Here is a 16,197-nt window from a genome sequence, read left to right as displayed (position 1 = left end):
GAGTAAGACCATATCCATGAGGCTGTTCGTATGGGTACGATGGTGATCAATGGATAGTCCATTCCGGTGCTGTCCAGTATGCAGCCCCCAGCAGCTGAGCCCCTGCGCTGCAGTCTGAATGGACAGGCTGGAAGTGAAAATACACACACCAGATTCCAAAGACTTAGTATAAAAACACGGTAAAATATCTCAGTATTTCTTGGAGTCCCCTGGTGGCTCAGCAGGTTAAGGATCTGATGTCACTGCTGTGGCATGGGTTCAAGTCCCTGGCCCGGGAACTTCCAAGCACTGCAGAGTGTGGCCCAAAAAAGGGGAACCAAATAACCTCAACATTTCTAAAGTCCATTACACGTTGAAATCATGGGTTAAATGAACTTATTAAATGAACTTATTAATTTCATCTGTTTTTTCCCTTTGTATTGAGGCTTCCAGGAAATTTTCCACTCTACGTGTGGCTCCCACTCTTGCCTATTGGATCTCGGTGGTCGAGAAATGGGCCTGGGTTTCCAATTTTCTGTTTGTAACTTTTAGGACACTTGCTCATGGAGGCTTAGTTTTCCTTTTAGAGCATCACAGAGTTAAAAGAGTTTACGCTTTGGCCTAGAGGCTGCAAGTTTCTCCTGGACATTTTTACATCAATTTTATTTATTTATTTATGTATTTGCTTTTTGGGGCCACACCTAGAATGGCATATGGAAGTTCCCAGGCTAGGGGTACAATCGGAGCTACAGCTGCTGGTCTACGCCACAGTCACAGCAGTGCCAGATCCGAGCTGTGTCTGCGATCTACACCACAGCTCATGGAAACGCTGGATCCCCAATCTTCTGAGCAAGGCCAAGGATCAAACCTGCATCCTCGTGGATATGAGTCGGATTCGTTTCTGATGCACCACAATGGGAACGCCACATAAATTTTAATTTTTCAAATAAGCAAAAGAACGGATCTCTGCCGTCGGTGTTTATTTACGAGTCAGGTTTCGAAACTTTCCCGTGGGCTGGTCATTTAGCCACGGTGGTGTTGGGTGGACAGGGAACGTTGCCACAGAGCTGTGGTTGAGAACCCAGCTTTGGGTCTCAGCTCAGTTCTATCTGCAAACCACTGTCTAGTCCCCTCATCTGTGTCTGGGGTCAGGACCTGCCATAAAGGGTTATCAGTGAAGACTAAACATTACCTGTAAAACGGCACGGCACCTGCCAGGAAGTTCTGTGAAACAAGGTAGACCTTGTTTGACCTTAAGCCCGTGATGGTTAGATGCCACCTCTTAGCTGTACCAGGCGCAGGAATAACCCCAGAACCCAGCCTCCATGCTGCCACCCCACTAGGTCTGGCCACTCCTCCAGAACCCAGCAGGGCTCCAAGGACAGCAGTGGGTGGGGTGACAGTCCACACAGACACCTGCAGTGAGAACAGCCTGCACCCTCTAGCTCCTGGGCTCAGTCCCCCAACACTCCCACACTCATCTCTCTCCAGCCCCCGGATTTTTCAGAGTTTAAGTTCACACTTAAGCTGTCCCTGGATGGCCCACAGGTAATTCAAAGAATGCATTAAAAATGTACTTGCCCAGAGGGCTGCCATCTGGCACGGTGGAGCAAGGACCCCTGTAAATCCACTCCTCAGTAAAAGCAACCAGATTACCAGCAAAATTGTCAAAATCAACTTTTTTGGGGGGGTGGCATGCCCGTGGCATGCGAAATTTCCCAAGGCCAGGACTGAAGCCATGCCACAGCAGCAACCCAAGCTGCTGCAGTGACAACACTGGACCCTTACTGCAATGCGCCACGCGAGAACTCCATCTTTTTCAGAATTCTGGAAATTAATCAAAGGTCCACAGGCAGCTACGAAATATGTATTCAGTGAATACATGCCCTTCAACTTCCAACTCGCTTTTCTTCCGATATTCCAACCCTGAAAGCTGAGCCCCAAGACACCAACCACAGCCCATTCCTCACCCCTCCACGGCCTGGCCTCCCCTTCCCCCCAAACTGGGGCTTTCCCCAAGGATCCTGACCCCATCACTTGCCACCCCAAGAGCCATCCCAAAGGAAGCATGTCTCTTGCTGGACCACCCTGGCTTTGGTCTCTCTCCGCTCCTCCACCTCCCCCACCCTCTCCCTGCACCACAATCACGTGGTTCCCAAAGAGATGCCAAACCTGCGTGCCAGGCTTTGTAAGCGCACCCCAAATTAGCCTGAAGGCTCCCTGACGCCCTTATCCCGGGCCAACGATGTAAGTTGTAGAGAAAAAGCTTCAACCTGAATATAGGCCGGCTTGGCCAAAGTCACACTGTTATTGGGGGGTGGCGGAGACGGCGGGGAAGACTTAGGGCTGCTGGCAGTTAAGACTGCATGAGAGCTAGCTGTGGGCCAGCTCTGTACAAGCAGGGATATTTCCGTGTCATTGCCTTATGAGGTTGGTGCCATCATCTGACCCTACAGAGGAGGGAAGCTGAGGCTTTTATTTTAACCACTCAGTACCCACAGCCAAGGAGAGAGGCAGCAGCTCGGTAGGAGATGCTTTCAGTGGAAGGACCCTCGGGCTATCTCAGCTCTTAGGAGACCCCTGGAGGGGTGGGCAACCCAAGGAATTGAGAGGCCTATGCTCCCAAGGGCCTGAGCCTACTTTTAATAGAAGGGACTGTTAGATCAAAACTTAGTTCTGCTTTCGCCATGTAAATGTAGGTATTTTTAATATCTCTTAGCACTCCAGCACATTAAATAACCTCACAGATCTATTAAGAATACACAAAGGCGGGGGGGGGGGGGTCCCTTTGTGGCTGGGAGTTCCTGTTGGGGCTCAATGGAAACAAATCCCACTAGTAACCATGAGGTTGTGGGTTCAATTCCAGGCCTTGCTCAGTGGTTTAACGGTCTAAGATTGCCCCTTGAGCCGTGGTGTAGGTCGCAGACACGGCTCGGATCTGGCGTTGCTGTGGCTGTGGCGTAGGCCAATGGCTACAGCTCCAATTGAACCCCTAGCCTGGAAACCTCCATATGCCCTGCATGTGTCCCTAAAAATACAAAACAAACAAACAAAAAACCAAAGAATTGGGGAAACTTGTGCTTTAACTCAAGCCTGGTTTTTTGAGACCATCTTTGGAGGAAGTCAAGAGGCTTGGCTGCCACCTTGTGGGGCAAAGGAGGGGAAAACGCCAGATGGAAACTTCTAGCTAAATCATCTTCTAAGAGCCAAGGGTTTCCTAATTTTTCGTTGTTGTCTTTTTAGGGCCGAACCCACAGCATATGAAGGTTCCCAGGACTGGGGTCAAATCAGAGCTGTAGCCACTGGCCTACACCACAGCCATAGCAACGCCAGAGCCAAGCCGTGTCTGCGACCCACACCACAGCTCACAGCAACAGCTTAACCCACTGAGCGAGGTCAGGGATGGAACCTGCGTCCTCATGGCTACTAGTCAGATTCATTTCTGCTGTGCCACGACAGGAAGTCCACGGGTATCCTGATTTAGATGGGACCCTACAGCCCACCACACTCACAACCACCCCTCTTGACTCCCCAGTCTTTTTCACCATGGAAAAAAAATGGACTCAAAGCTATAGTGTATACAATTTGAAATTTATATTAAGTTACTTAAATTGTACAATGCTGAAGTCAATCTATAAAAGGTGAAGTCAGTCTATAAAAGAATCAAACACACACCACTGCAAGGTAATTCAATGAGTTGCTTTTTTCTTTTTTTTTTTTTTAACAAATTTGTACAGACCAAAAAAAAAAAAAAAAAATCCCCGGATCACAACCTATACCGTACAGGCACCCTGTCCAGTACACAGGAAGGGATGGGAGGTGGGACAGGCAGTGGTACCCAGAACAAGGAGCCTCTGCTCACAGATGACGTGGGGTGTGGGAAAAGTCGTGAGTTCCCTTTGTTCTCCAGTGTATCTTGTACAAAATATTACAATTTTAAACATATTTACAGAGTTTGCACAAATAGAAAATGGTTACAAAGTACAATCAGGCTTGGCGAGATAACAGCTCCCCCCCCCCACGGACTGAGGCGGGGGGTGTGATTGCTTCGTATGTACATACATGTGCATTAAAAAGTCTGCCTTCTTAAGACACCTAGATGGAGTTTATAAAAAAGGGTTCAACCACATAAATTCATTCATAAGTTATGCAAGCGATTGATGCCAATCGGTCAGTTCATGTCTTGCTCCCTGAAGAAAGATCCGGAAGGTAAACAAAACAAAACAAAAAAAAAACCCGTCCCCGAAGCAAGCGACACAGCTAGTGGCCTGTCTTCTCCAGGGGTCTGGGTCTGGGTCTGGGTCTGGGTTTAGGAAGGGAAGAGAAGAAGGGAGGAACGAATGGAGGGGAAGCAGGACAACCTAGTTGAGAGCGTTCTTCTTCCATTTTTTTTTTAAACAGCTTGCAACCGGGTTAAGCCGACTGGCCTGTTAGAGACCACCCCATGGCTTTGAAAAGAACCCCAGGTCCTTCCTTGTCTCAGGGACAAAACAGCTCGACAGGACCACAGTAGAGAAAGAAAGGACTCTCTGGGGAGGACAATGTTTGATGTACATTAATTCTGACGTAACGTCTTCGCCTTGAGTGCCAAGCCCAAATTCAACAGTGCAAAAAAACTCTCCAGAGGTGGCGTGGGGACGGGGTCAGAGGCTCGCATAGTAGCTGTCCACCCACTGAGCAAGTCCTCGTTCCACCAGCGACCGGTTTATCAACACCACCTAGGAGAGAAAGTTACGAGAGAGCTTGGCCACAGCCACCAGGGGCCACTTCTCAGGCCGGCGTGGGCTCCCAGGGCTGAGGGTCGGGGATGGGCATGACTCATCTTCTGGGCCAACAGGGAGGGGATTTACTTACAGGCACTGCTGGCACGGAAACAGGCTTTTCAATACACTGAGGTCATCTACGCTTTAGTACCATGAGATGAAGGAGAAAAGCCAAATGGACCACGTCCAGGAAGGCCCACAGACTTTCTATTGTGGGGACTGTCACGTGCCCTGTAGGATGTTTAGCAGCCTCTACCCACTAGGTGCCACTAGCGTTATCACCCCCGACTGCGGCCACCCAAAGCGTCTCCGGACATTAGAAGGGAAAGGAGGACAGAACTCACTTCATCTCCAATCACACTCCAGAGCTGAATCAGAGGAAGGCCGGTGGGGCTGTAACTCGTCACCTGAAAACACACACACCCACCCAAAGAAAACCCCCCACCATTATTTAAAAGCTTCCCCTTGCACCTACCTGCCCCCTTAAAGACTGCGGGCCGACCCGGGGTGTGAGCCCCAGGAAGGCAGGCCCTGAAGGTCAGGTCCCAAGAAGCCGGGAGAGGTGAGCAAGGCCGTGTGGGGGGATGCTGGGGGGGGGGGGGGCTGTTCAGGGGGACCCCTGCCTCCCAGCCCGGCCGCACACCTGAGCCAGCAGTGCTGTGTTTCCTGTCATCTCGCTCATAGCTGCATCCGCTTCGGGGGAGAAGTGGTCATCATCTTTAGGGGAAGGAAAAGCAGCGTTGAGCCTCTGACGGCGGCCAGGCGCTCCTGCCACGCACACCACTTGCAGGTGCCTTCCGAGTAGAAGACGTCGCACGCTGCCCTGGACTTCACTTCACGGGCACAGAGCCCCCACCTGTGCCAGGTTCAGAGCCGCAGGCCTCCCGGGGACCCCAAGCGGGTATGTTCAGGGTGCCTGCTGCCTGCCAGCCATGGTGGGGTGGAGGGTGGAAGGGACAGGAAGCCTGCCTGGGGCGGAGCTATCACCGCCAGCACCTGTCTGGTGGCCGAAGGGGCCGAGCCCATCGTGGGCGTTCGCGCACCGCATCAGGAACACAGCCTCACGGGTGAGACCACGGAGACGCGGACTGACGGCCGAAGGTCAACCAAGTCCCAGAGGGATGGAGGTGGAACTCAGCTCCAGGCAGCAGGCCACACAGCCCAATCTGGACAGTGACTAACTGGGCCGGGCACGTGGACCACATTCTTTGTCAGATCACACAAGTCACGTACCAAGAGGGACCCAAGCGGAGAGACAGTGGTGGGGGGTGGGACCTAAGGTCTGAGAACACCTTATGGAGGCCCCTCTGCTGGGCCTAGACAGTCTGCTGGGAAGGACACGACCAGAAAGGGAGGCCTGGCAAGGACAATAAGGGACAATAAAACGAAGCCCGGGCCCAGGCGCCGGCCAACAGGACTCTGGCTCCACCGCGGTGCTTTTAAAGCATCCCCGTGCTGTGGTCAAGTAAGAACAAGGTCAGGGAGGGCGAACCGGGCAAGGGAGGAGCATGGCCCCAGGCCCTACAAATACACCCTAGGAGCAGGTCGTACGCAGCTGCTACCTGACCATCATCCTCAGACCAGTTCCTGGGTGTATGGAATTCCCTTGGCCTGAAAGACAGGCGCTACCCCATTTTCCAGAGGCCAGGGTGGGGCAGTGAAGCCAAGCCACTAGCTCAGGGTCACGTGCCAGTCCCCTTCCCTCGGGAGGTATGATCACTACAGTCTAAGACCCCACGCAGGTGAGTGAGTGTGTGATCCCCACAGCCCCGGGGGCCTCAGTATCTGCGCTCGACCCTGGATCTCAACGTTGTTCTAGGAGGTGCCTCTATTGGAAGCCACTCAAAGTCGGAGGCCCGCGTAGAGTCTAGAGCATTGGCCTCACTAGAGAACTAGTTAGAAATGCAAATTCTAGGGCCTCAGCCCAGACCTATCCCATCAGAAGTGGAGTGGCAGCAATCTGTTCGCTTAAGCCCTGTAGGCAAGAATGAGGATCCCAAAGAGAAAGACCTACTTCGGGGACTTCCTTTCGTGGCTCAGCAGCTAACAATCCCAACTAGGATCCATGAGGATACGGGTTCGACCCCTGGCCTGGCTCAGTGGGTTAAGGATCCGGCATTGCCGTGAGCTGTGGTGTAGGTCGCAGATGCAGCTCGGATCTGGCACTGCTGTGGCTCTGGCGAAGGCCGGCAGCTACAGCTCCGATTGGACCCCTGGCCTGGGAACTTCCATATGCCACGTACACGGCCCTAAAAAGCAAAAAAAAAAAAAAAGAATCTGAGAACTTGAAAACAGATTGACAGAGATTATGAAAGCTAAAGAATAGAAAGAAAGAAACAAACAAAAAGAACTACTTTCAACACTTGCGTACATCCCCAAAGCCAGAGGGCCCCCCACCCCACCCTGCCGTTACCTGACAGGGGCATCACGCTGTCCAGAAGGACCTCTGCTCCCTGGAACGGCAAGGTCACAAAGTCAGACCTAGAAAGGAAAGCAAGGCACAAGCTGAACACAGACCCCAAGGCCAACGCACCCCAGACTGACGTTCACCTTCTCCTTAGCGCCCCGACCCCACAACCCAGGGTGAAGCCACTCACGGGCACACGGCAGGCTGGAACTCCCGGCTTGCCTGAACCCAGCACCCAGTCTTGCCACAAGGTGGCTTCAGAGGTGCTGCTTGCACCCAACTCCCAAAGGGGAAGCCTGCCTCACTTCTGCTAAATGACCCTTGGGGAAATTCCTCCACCAGACAGGTCTTTCCAGCTCCATTTGACTGAGGCAAGCATGGAGTTTGTTTGTTTGTTTCTTTTTTAGGGCTGCACCTGCAGCATAGGGAAGTTCCCAGGCTAGAGGCTGAATCGGAGCTGCAGCTGCTGGCCTACACCACAGATGCAGCAACACCGGATCAGAGCCGAGTCTGCGACCTACCACCACGGCTCATGGCAACGCCAGATCCTTAACCCACTGAGCAAGCCAGGGATCAAACCCGCGTCCTCACAGACACCATGTCAGGTTCTTTACCCGCTGAGTCTCTGAGGTTGCTGACATCATACTCTGCTCAAACAGAGTAGGCAGCAGCAAGGCATAATTAACCCTCGTTCCAGGCTGCAGCTCTGCAGCAGTCACACCCCAAGCCCCGACTCACCGAATCTGCCGGAGCACATCTACTTTCACTCTCTTGTATCCACCGTAGTCAACGTAGCGAATCTCCACTTCGTTGGTCTCCTCGTAGGAGGCCACCACTTGGGCTCGCCACCAGGCACCGTCCACGCCCGGGGCAGCACAAATGACCGTTACTGCAGGGCAGGAAGAGAGCATGTGCAAAGGCCTGGCCAGGGCAGGGCAACAGCTAGCAAGTCCCCGATGCCTCCCCAGAGCTCAAGACTGACCAAGGGAGGGACCTGGACAGCCTGGCGTGTGTGCTGCCCAAAAAAGCCATCCAGAGCAAAAATTATTCACCCAGCTCTGTTCATACTCTGAGAGTTCCTCAAGCCACAGGTGGACACAGAGAAACTAGAATAAACCAAGGAAATTCCAAAATTCATGGAATAGACCTGTGCTTTATAGTCTTAAGGGAAAGAGCCAGAAAGCATTGGGAACCCCCAAGTGCCGCAGATCCCAGTGACTGGTGCCTAAGGACCTGCTCTGGCTCATGACAACTCAGTTCGAGGCTGGTTAGAAGGCACCCCAAATCCCACTTCTCTGGCCTTTACTTCAGGAAGGTGCTGAGAGCACTAAAGCCCGGGGCAGCCAACCGGGCCAGAGAGCAAGTGTCCCTGGAGTCACCAAACCCTCCCTGGGGCAGCAGGGATGGGGGCCTGTGGCACAGGTGGCAACACCATGTCCTGACTCTTAAAAGGCAGCCCTGGTGCTGTCACCTCCTGGCTTCCAGTTTGGTCTCTACTGCGGGGTTGAAGCGATGTCAGAGAAGCTCACAAAAAAAGAAGTCCTCAGTCCTCCAAAAGAAAACCCATACCAAATCAAATTCAACAGGCATTTGAAAGGTTTTCCTCATGCCTTGAAGCCCACCGGGGGCTCCAGGTTAGGAGTCCCTGATGGAGGGGGGGATAGAGGGTACGGGAGACGTTCTGACATTTGATTCCCAACACAGGTAAACAACAGGGAACACGTGGACAAGTCACTGACTTGAGTCTCAGTTTTCTCATCTGTCAGCTGGAGATGATTCAACCCACCCCAGGACTTGGTGGCCTTTCGGGCTCTGCTATGGGATCTGCACCCGCACCAGGTACTGTATATGTAACACATAACCGTAGCCAAGCCTAATTCCTAGATCAAGGGGGCACCAACCCCATTCAACCCCCTAAGTAGTGAGTCAGGACCTGAATCCAGGTGTACAAACTCTACTGAGACCTCCTCCCTCTGTTGCCAATGGAAACGCCCGCTTGCGCTAGCCAGGATTCAGCCCAGTGCGTGCTGTGCCAACAGCAAGAACTCAGGGAGGCTGTTCCTCTGGGTCAAGACCAAGGGCAGAACAGCAGGGAATCCCCGCTCCAAAGTCCACCCCCAGCCTGGCCAGAGCTCAGGCTTCTTCCCTTTGACCTTCAGGGCATGACTTACTTTCTACTGGGGTGGGCAAGGTAGGGATCCCAGGCTGGGAGTAGCAGAGGTACATCTGCTGGTCCAGGCTGCGCAGAGCATGGAAGGTGGGATGCGTGTGCTGCTGCACAAACAGGTGCCCAGCATTGACCTGGTTGACCACGATCACCTCCACGGTGATGCCATCCGGGAGCATGAGCTGTATAAAGGGGAGGGGCAGCAGGCATTGGAGCAACCCTTCTTGGGCCTGGGATAAGAGACCCGGGGCAAGTCTCTGAACCGGCACATCTCTGAAAAGGCCACAACAACCTAAAGGCTCATGGCACCCAGATGGCAGAGGTTCAAGGAAAACTATTTCAGCAGTGGAAAGGGTTCGGCCCCACTGTGGTCCTTGCCCTGCAATACCACGGGTAACCACTAGAGGCAGCCTCAGCTAAGGGTGGGCAGGAAGGCTCCCAGGAGCTGTGATGTAGTGTCCAGCCTCCCACTGGCTTGGGCAGAGCCTCCCTCCCCTACCTCTTTTGAACAGTCAATCTGTAAGACCCAGGACAGGCAAACAGGAATAAGGTGGCCACTGAGAGCAAGAATAAGAGGTAGTCAGGCCCTTAGGACCCCCAGTCAGCTCCTTTGGCCCTGCAGCTGACCCCAAGAGCTACAGTTTGACAGCCACCTCTCTGCTCTGTCTTCTCACCAGCAAGCAGCAGCCTCAAGTCAGGTCCACTGTCAAAGGCCACAGAGTCTGAGTCACCTGCTCTTCTCTATGCTCCTCCCAATTCATTCCCACTCTGGGATTTGGAACAGGTAGGTTTGCTCAGGACCAGGTTCCACACTAAAGACTGGTCCTTGGAATGCCCGTCATGGCTCAGTGAGTTAAGAACCCGATTAGTATCCCTGAGGACGTGGGTTTGACCCCTGGCCTTGTTCAGGGGGTTAAGGATCCAGCATTGCTGTAAGAGGCAGTGTAGGTGGTAGATGTGGCTTGGATCCAGAGTTCGTCATGGCTGTGGCATAGGCCAGCAGTTGCAGCTCCAACTGGACCCATAGCCTGGGAACTTCCATATGCCACAGATGCAGCCGTAAAATGGAGGGAAAAAAAAAGAACTGTACTTAAACATGCCAGTTTCCTGGATGCTAAGGCAACATCCAGGTGCTCTGGACACAGTAGGGCTTCTACTCCACCTCCCAGCCAGGTGGCTGAGTCTTCCCCAGGCCTCTTGGGCTGCACAGGGTACATGGGGAGGAAGCCTACTCACCACTCAATTACTTAGAGACAAGTGGGTCCAGGACTAAGACTCATGGGCAAAACCCTACGATTCAGAAGTGAAGCAGCCCTCTCTCAAATCATCCACGGGAAAGGCAAGGGACGCCCACCTCTTCCCCCAGGACACAAGGGTCTTCTTTGTGGGGAGGAAGATACGGAACCAAAAGGCCAAGCACCCTAAACAAAGTCCAGGGAGGCCTTCTCCCTGGAGCAGCACACTCGCCCCACATGTGAAATGCTGTGTTCTTGGTTGAGCACCCTCTATTCCCAGTGAGGTGAGGCTCAAATAGAGCTGGAGGCACACAGCTCCTGGGACCCTGCAGCCCCAGCACACAGGGCCCCCGAAGTGTCAGCTCCTCCTCCTGCCAGACTCCCGGGGCTTCCAGGGATGGGTGCGTGATTCTTCTCCTTTCTAACCAAGCCCCCCACCCCCCCACCCCATATCCCATGAAGAGAAGGGGAAGGGCTCCATCGCCAGGGCTGCCACTAGATCTGGCCCAACAAGGAGGACACAGCAAGGTCACAGGAAGAGCCCATCCAAGCCCACAATGCCAGGACCTACTCAGGCCTCAGAGAAGCTGGGCTGTGACCCCGCACACAGCACCCGCTTTACGGAGTCCCAAGCCAGCCTGCACACACCTTGTCTGAACAGACTATAAGCCTTTCTAGGCAAATGCCTTCAAAACACAAAGGGTGTCCAGGTGGCAGAGCCAGGGCAAAAGTGGTCCTTCCAAGCAAGGACCCAGAGGCCTCTGGCTTCCTGCCAGCACTCCAGCCCCCAACCCAACCCAACCCAACCCCAGAGAACACAGGCTAGAAGCAGAACTCGTGCTCCTGGCTGTCCTGTTCCACGATCCTGGGAGTGTCCTGTAGGGGTAGGTTGGGGAAAAGAGGCACAAAGTGGCCCTGGCCCCTGGGGGGAGTGCTCACCCAGGAAGTCATTGGAAGAGAAGGCAGTGCCAGTGAGGGCAGTGGGGGGGCGTAGATGTTGGTGAGGTTCAGTTCCTTGAACTTCTTCCCAATCAAGTTCAGCGCCTTGTCTACATGATGCTGAGAACCTAAATGGGGATGGAAGCAGGACGGTCACGGGGAGTAAGACAAACAGCAAAACCAAACTCACGCACACAATGCATAAGACTTTAGTTCGACTGCATCAATAAGGTGCCAAAATGCCAAACACCGCCTTAGGACGAAAGGCTTCTAAAGAAGCTCGAAGCCTACTGTCCTTTCAGATGACACCTTGGAGTTCCCGTTGTGGCTCAGCAAAAACGAACCTGACTAGTATCCATGAGGACACAGGTTCGATCCCTGGCCTCGCTCAGTGGGTTAAGGATCCAGCGCTGCCGTGAGCTGTGGTATAAACTGTAGACACAACTCAGATCCTGCGTTGCTGTGGCTATGGCTGTGGCTGTGGCGTAGGCCAGCAGCTGCAGCTCCAATTCAAACCCTAGCCTGGGAACTTCCGGCGGATGTGGCCCGAAAAAGACAATCAATCAATAAATAAATAAAAATAGAGAGACCAATTTTTGTAACTAGCCTCCTGAAGGCCACAGGAGCCTGCCAACAGGGAGGCCCGGCCTTCGTCCACCAAGGGGAACCTCACTTCCTCTGTGAGGGAGCCCGGGGGCGGCGGCACCACCAACCCAGGACCCCTGGCCTGCCAAGTACCCAACACTTTTCCAGGCCAGATGTGGGGAGACCCGAGCCCCCCCCTCAAGCTCCAGAAGTGGAGATGAGGGTAAAGGGAAGATGCAGCCACCCCTTCACCTGGGGTGAGAAGCGGGGCTTTCTATTCAGACTTAGATTCCAAAAAGGGAGCACCGGGGACTCAACCTGCTTCAGGTCACTAACATTTCAGGGAAGACAGCTCAACACAGGGCAGCAGGTGCCACTGACCTTCTATGTGGCAGATCTGGATGTTCTGGGTGTAAGGCAGGGTGGAGATGTAGATCTTGGCACCAGACGTCTGCTTCAGGAAACTCACATACCGTCCCTGCTTGCCAATCAGCCGACCAACGAGGTGCTTCCAGGGAGAAAGACAGACGAGCACCTTAATGGGAAACCAGGTCCCTGCATCCCCAAGACGCGCCTTTGTTTCACACCAGGTCAGGCTCAAACGTGCTGCTGACCCGCCAGGCACTGTTTTAAGCACTCACATGTACTCAGAGTAAATGCATGAAACCAACAGCATCTGTTGATACAGCTGAGGGAACAGGCCCAGAGAGGCTAAGTGACTCGCCCGAGCTCACACAGCTACTAAGCGAGTGAACTGGGCAGCATGGTTCCAGGACCTGGCAGTCCCCATTTCATCCCTGGCAGCAGAGCCCTGAACAAGAAGCTGCCAAGGCAGTCGTTTCTCCTGCCAGATCCACTTCATGAGATGTTTCATTAGAACAAGGTTCGATTTATGAGTCCTCCACCTCTCCAAGTCTTCTCAGGTCTGAAGATAAACGAGCTCGATTTGAAAATAAAGGACTCTCCGCTGTGGCACAGTGGGTTAAGAACCTGACTGCAGCAGACTGGGTCGCTGCAGGGGCGCAGGTTCAACCCCCAGCCCAGTGCAGTGGGTTCAAGGATCCCGAGTTGCCGCAGCCGTGCCTCAGATGCACTCCCTGGCCCGGGAACGTCCAGATGCCGCAGGTGCAGCCATAAAAAAGAAAAGGAAAAGGTCTTAGAAAGAACCCCTGAGCGCCTGCTGCCAACTCCAGAACACAGACGCCCCGCAGGCCAGCCAGGTGGAGCCAAACTTCGCCACAATGTAGGACAACCTTTGAGACAACTCCCAATGACCCCACCCAGCAGGGCTCCTAGGGACAAGGTCCTTTGGCCCCAGAGCTGCCTGTATGTGCCCTTTGCAACCACTGAAGAAGAGGCCAGGGCTGCCAGCAGGGTCCCTGGGGGAGGCAACAACTGAGGGAGCTGGCAGCCCGGGTCAGAGCAGCCTGCCTGACCCCGAGTTCAAACCCAGCCAAGTCTCCACCGAGGCAGGAGGCTAAGAGCCCTGGGAGAATGCAGTGGGCCAATTATTTCTGAGCTCCAAAGATAAACATCAAGATCAAGCTAATAAGATGCAAGTTCAAAAAGCAAGAAGCTAGAAACCGCGTCAAGCACCCCGGAATTGGGGGAAACTGAAGTAAATTGACATTCGCACAATGCATAATGCAGCTAAGATTACATTTTCAAAGAATAACACAGGAAAATTAAGTTGTTAAATATTTAAAAGCATTAATTAAAGCAACATAATCTCAGTTTTGTTTAAAAACCACAGGGTGCAAGATGAGAAGGAAATAAAAGTCTTCCCAGTCACTCTCGAGGGTAGGATTAGAGCGGATTTTTTTATTTTCTTCATACATCACTGTACTTCTCAAGCTCTCTACCACACGGATTTATGCTGTGCTCAATTATAAGACACACTCTGCGTTGGCGAGCATGAGCAGAGCAGTGAGGGAACGCCTGGCCGGCCCCTATCCTCAGCCAAGTTTTGCCAGCATCCCCAAACAGATCTGAGCACCACAAAAAAAAAAAAAAAAAAAAAAAAAAGCCCCAGAAGAGGGAGTCTGGCTGGGGCTTTGAGGAGGACTCTCCTGAGGGGGGCTGGAGGAAGTGTCTTCGGCAGGGGGGCTCTCTGGACCTTGGCAAAGTTGAGCACTCCCTGCCCTTCAGCCTCTGGCTCCCTGATGGGGCGGCTTCTGGGTTTCCGGTGCCTTCTTCGGACCCCCCCCCCCCCACCCGCCGCCCCGCCACCAAGCCCGGTGACCCCGGGCCCTAGGGACATTTCGAGCCTGCAGCCCTTACCTTTGGCACCTCGATCTCCCAGATGATGAGGTCGACCTTCTTGGGATTGGAGCCCGCCTGGGCATTCTGGAAACCGTCGGGCTTCCGGGGGCCACAGCAGCCATCCACCGAATCCATGCTGTTCCCGTCCGAACCTGCAGGGGAGGAAGCAGCGCGCACAGACACCGGCCCAGGGCAGTTAATAACGCATGACTTCCAAACTCACATTCCCGGGAGGCCCCTGCCCCACGCCCCCCTCCTCGGGCTTGGCAGGTGACTGTCCACTCACAGTCTAGAAGGAGCAGAGGAGCCCCACCGACAGGAGGACTGGGGGTGTAGCTACACCTAATTTTAGCCCGTCATTTACAGTCCCACTTGCTTTAATTGGCAGCCGCGCCCAGCACAGCTGCTGGAGCAGAAACAAGTGGTGAACTGGGAAGAAAGAGGCGCTGGCCCAGGAAGGGGAGGGGGGGGTCCATGGGGTGGGGGAGGGGACAGGCCAGCTGGTCCCGTGACCTCAGTGCTAGCTCTTAGGTGTGCAGGGCTCCATGGAGACCAAACGGCCTCAGTTGGTCTACACCCTTCCAACTATGCGGCCCCTCGGACGAAGGGCCCCTGGTCCCCAAGGCCCAGGCCCAGGCTCACAGGCGGTGGCTGCCCGCCAGACAGAGCCGAGAGCCCTCCCTCGCTCTCATCCCGGACCAGGCCCTGCCGAAATGGGGGAAGGAAGGAAGCCCCCTTCCCTCTGCTGAGGCCTGACCGTGCACCACTTGAAGGCTCTTCTGGGCTCACCACAGGGCTTTAATCCCTGCTCCGAACTGAGTAAAAGCTGCTCTACTCCCACGCGGGGTTTGCCAAGTGGACTGGCACAGAAAAACAGGGGCCAGACCAGCTTGAGAGAGGTGGTTCTGGCTTAACCATGGACGACGACTCAATTGCCAGGACAAGATCACTCCTGAGAGCCTACCAATGAGATTATCTTCCACATGGTTTCACCAAACCCTGGCCACAATCCTCGGCCAAGAAATCCATGTTCTGCCGGGATGCAGAGGCAGCAGGCTTTACCTCCTGCTGAGGAAGAGTCACCTCAACACGACCTCCTCCCGCAGTACCAGGGGCTCAGGTGGGCTTCTTGCAGGGAAAACCACCCCTCTGGAGAGAAGCCTGCTTCCACCTGCCAGAACCAGAAGCAGGTTGACGTGACCCCCTCACCCCTGTCGGAACAGGGATAGAACAGGGCAGGCCTGTCATCCCATTAACACTTAGACCCCACCAAGACTCCAGCAGGCTGCACTCCAAGGCCAGCTCCACTCATCTGCGTGGTCCCTGGGTCACTCTAAGCTTTGACGTCCTCACACACAAGGCAGGGCTCCCGAGAGGACGCGTGGAACCTGGCACAGGTGAGTGCCAGGCGGCTGGCTCTCCCAGGCTCCCACCTGCCAGCCCTGCATCTCCCACCCACCACCATGGCTCTTGTCGCTGCAGCCTGAACACACCTGAGGAGCTACTACAATCGAAGTGGAGTTGGCGTGATGAGACTGAGGGGCAAGAGGCTAAGGGAAACGCCTTTATGCGTAAAATGATTTTTTACCCACTTTAAGATGCTTTAAAATAACTTTAAAGATATACACACATCCCTGAAGTTCGGTGCATCTCTGGCTTTCTACACTCACGATTAGCAGCATTTTTTTTTTTTTCTCTTAGAGGTACACACAAAACAGTGGTGTCTTAATAGCATCTTACAGGTGACAAAATGTAGCGTGTGGTACATGCCAAATGCTGCCGAAAGTAATAAAATTTCCAAGGGAGAGTCCCAGCCTTCCTGGAGCAGAAATGGTTACAGAATGGCTCCAGCACAAGCAG

At 53.8% G+C, this 16,197-nt stretch overlaps 1 protein-coding gene across 1 annotated transcript in view; it reads right to left on the bottom strand.

The window, feature by feature from the left end:
* Nucleotides 1-3,592: 3,592 nt before the first annotated feature.
* AKAP1 (A-kinase anchoring protein 1) overlaps nucleotides 3,593-16,197 on the bottom strand; it is a 34,482-nt gene continuing 21,877 nt past the window's right edge. Inside the window, exons 3-11 of the mRNA XM_047757534.1 lie at nucleotides 14,356-14,489; nucleotides 12,457-12,583; nucleotides 11,491-11,618; nucleotides 9,321-9,498; nucleotides 7,888-8,038; nucleotides 7,156-7,223; nucleotides 5,386-5,459; nucleotides 5,087-5,149; nucleotides 3,593-4,697 (exon numbers count right to left, since the gene is read on the bottom strand). Coding sequence (XP_047613490.1) covers nucleotides 4,623-4,697; nucleotides 5,087-5,149; nucleotides 5,386-5,459; nucleotides 7,156-7,223; nucleotides 7,888-8,038; nucleotides 9,321-9,498; nucleotides 11,491-11,618; nucleotides 12,457-12,583; nucleotides 14,356-14,489 — 998 coding nt within the window. The 3' untranslated portion in view covers nucleotides 3,593-4,622. The remainder of the gene's footprint in view (nucleotides 4,698-5,086; nucleotides 5,150-5,385; nucleotides 5,460-7,155; nucleotides 7,224-7,887; nucleotides 8,039-9,320; nucleotides 9,499-11,490; nucleotides 11,619-12,456; nucleotides 12,584-14,355; nucleotides 14,490-16,197) is intronic.

This window comes from Phacochoerus africanus, chromosome 14 (genome assembly GCF_016906955.1).
Source record: "Phacochoerus africanus isolate WHEZ1 chromosome 14, ROS_Pafr_v1, whole genome shotgun sequence".
Lineage (NCBI taxonomy): Eukaryota > Metazoa > Chordata > Mammalia > Artiodactyla > Suidae > Phacochoerus > Phacochoerus africanus.
This window is presented reverse-complemented; position numbering and strand designations above follow the sequence as displayed.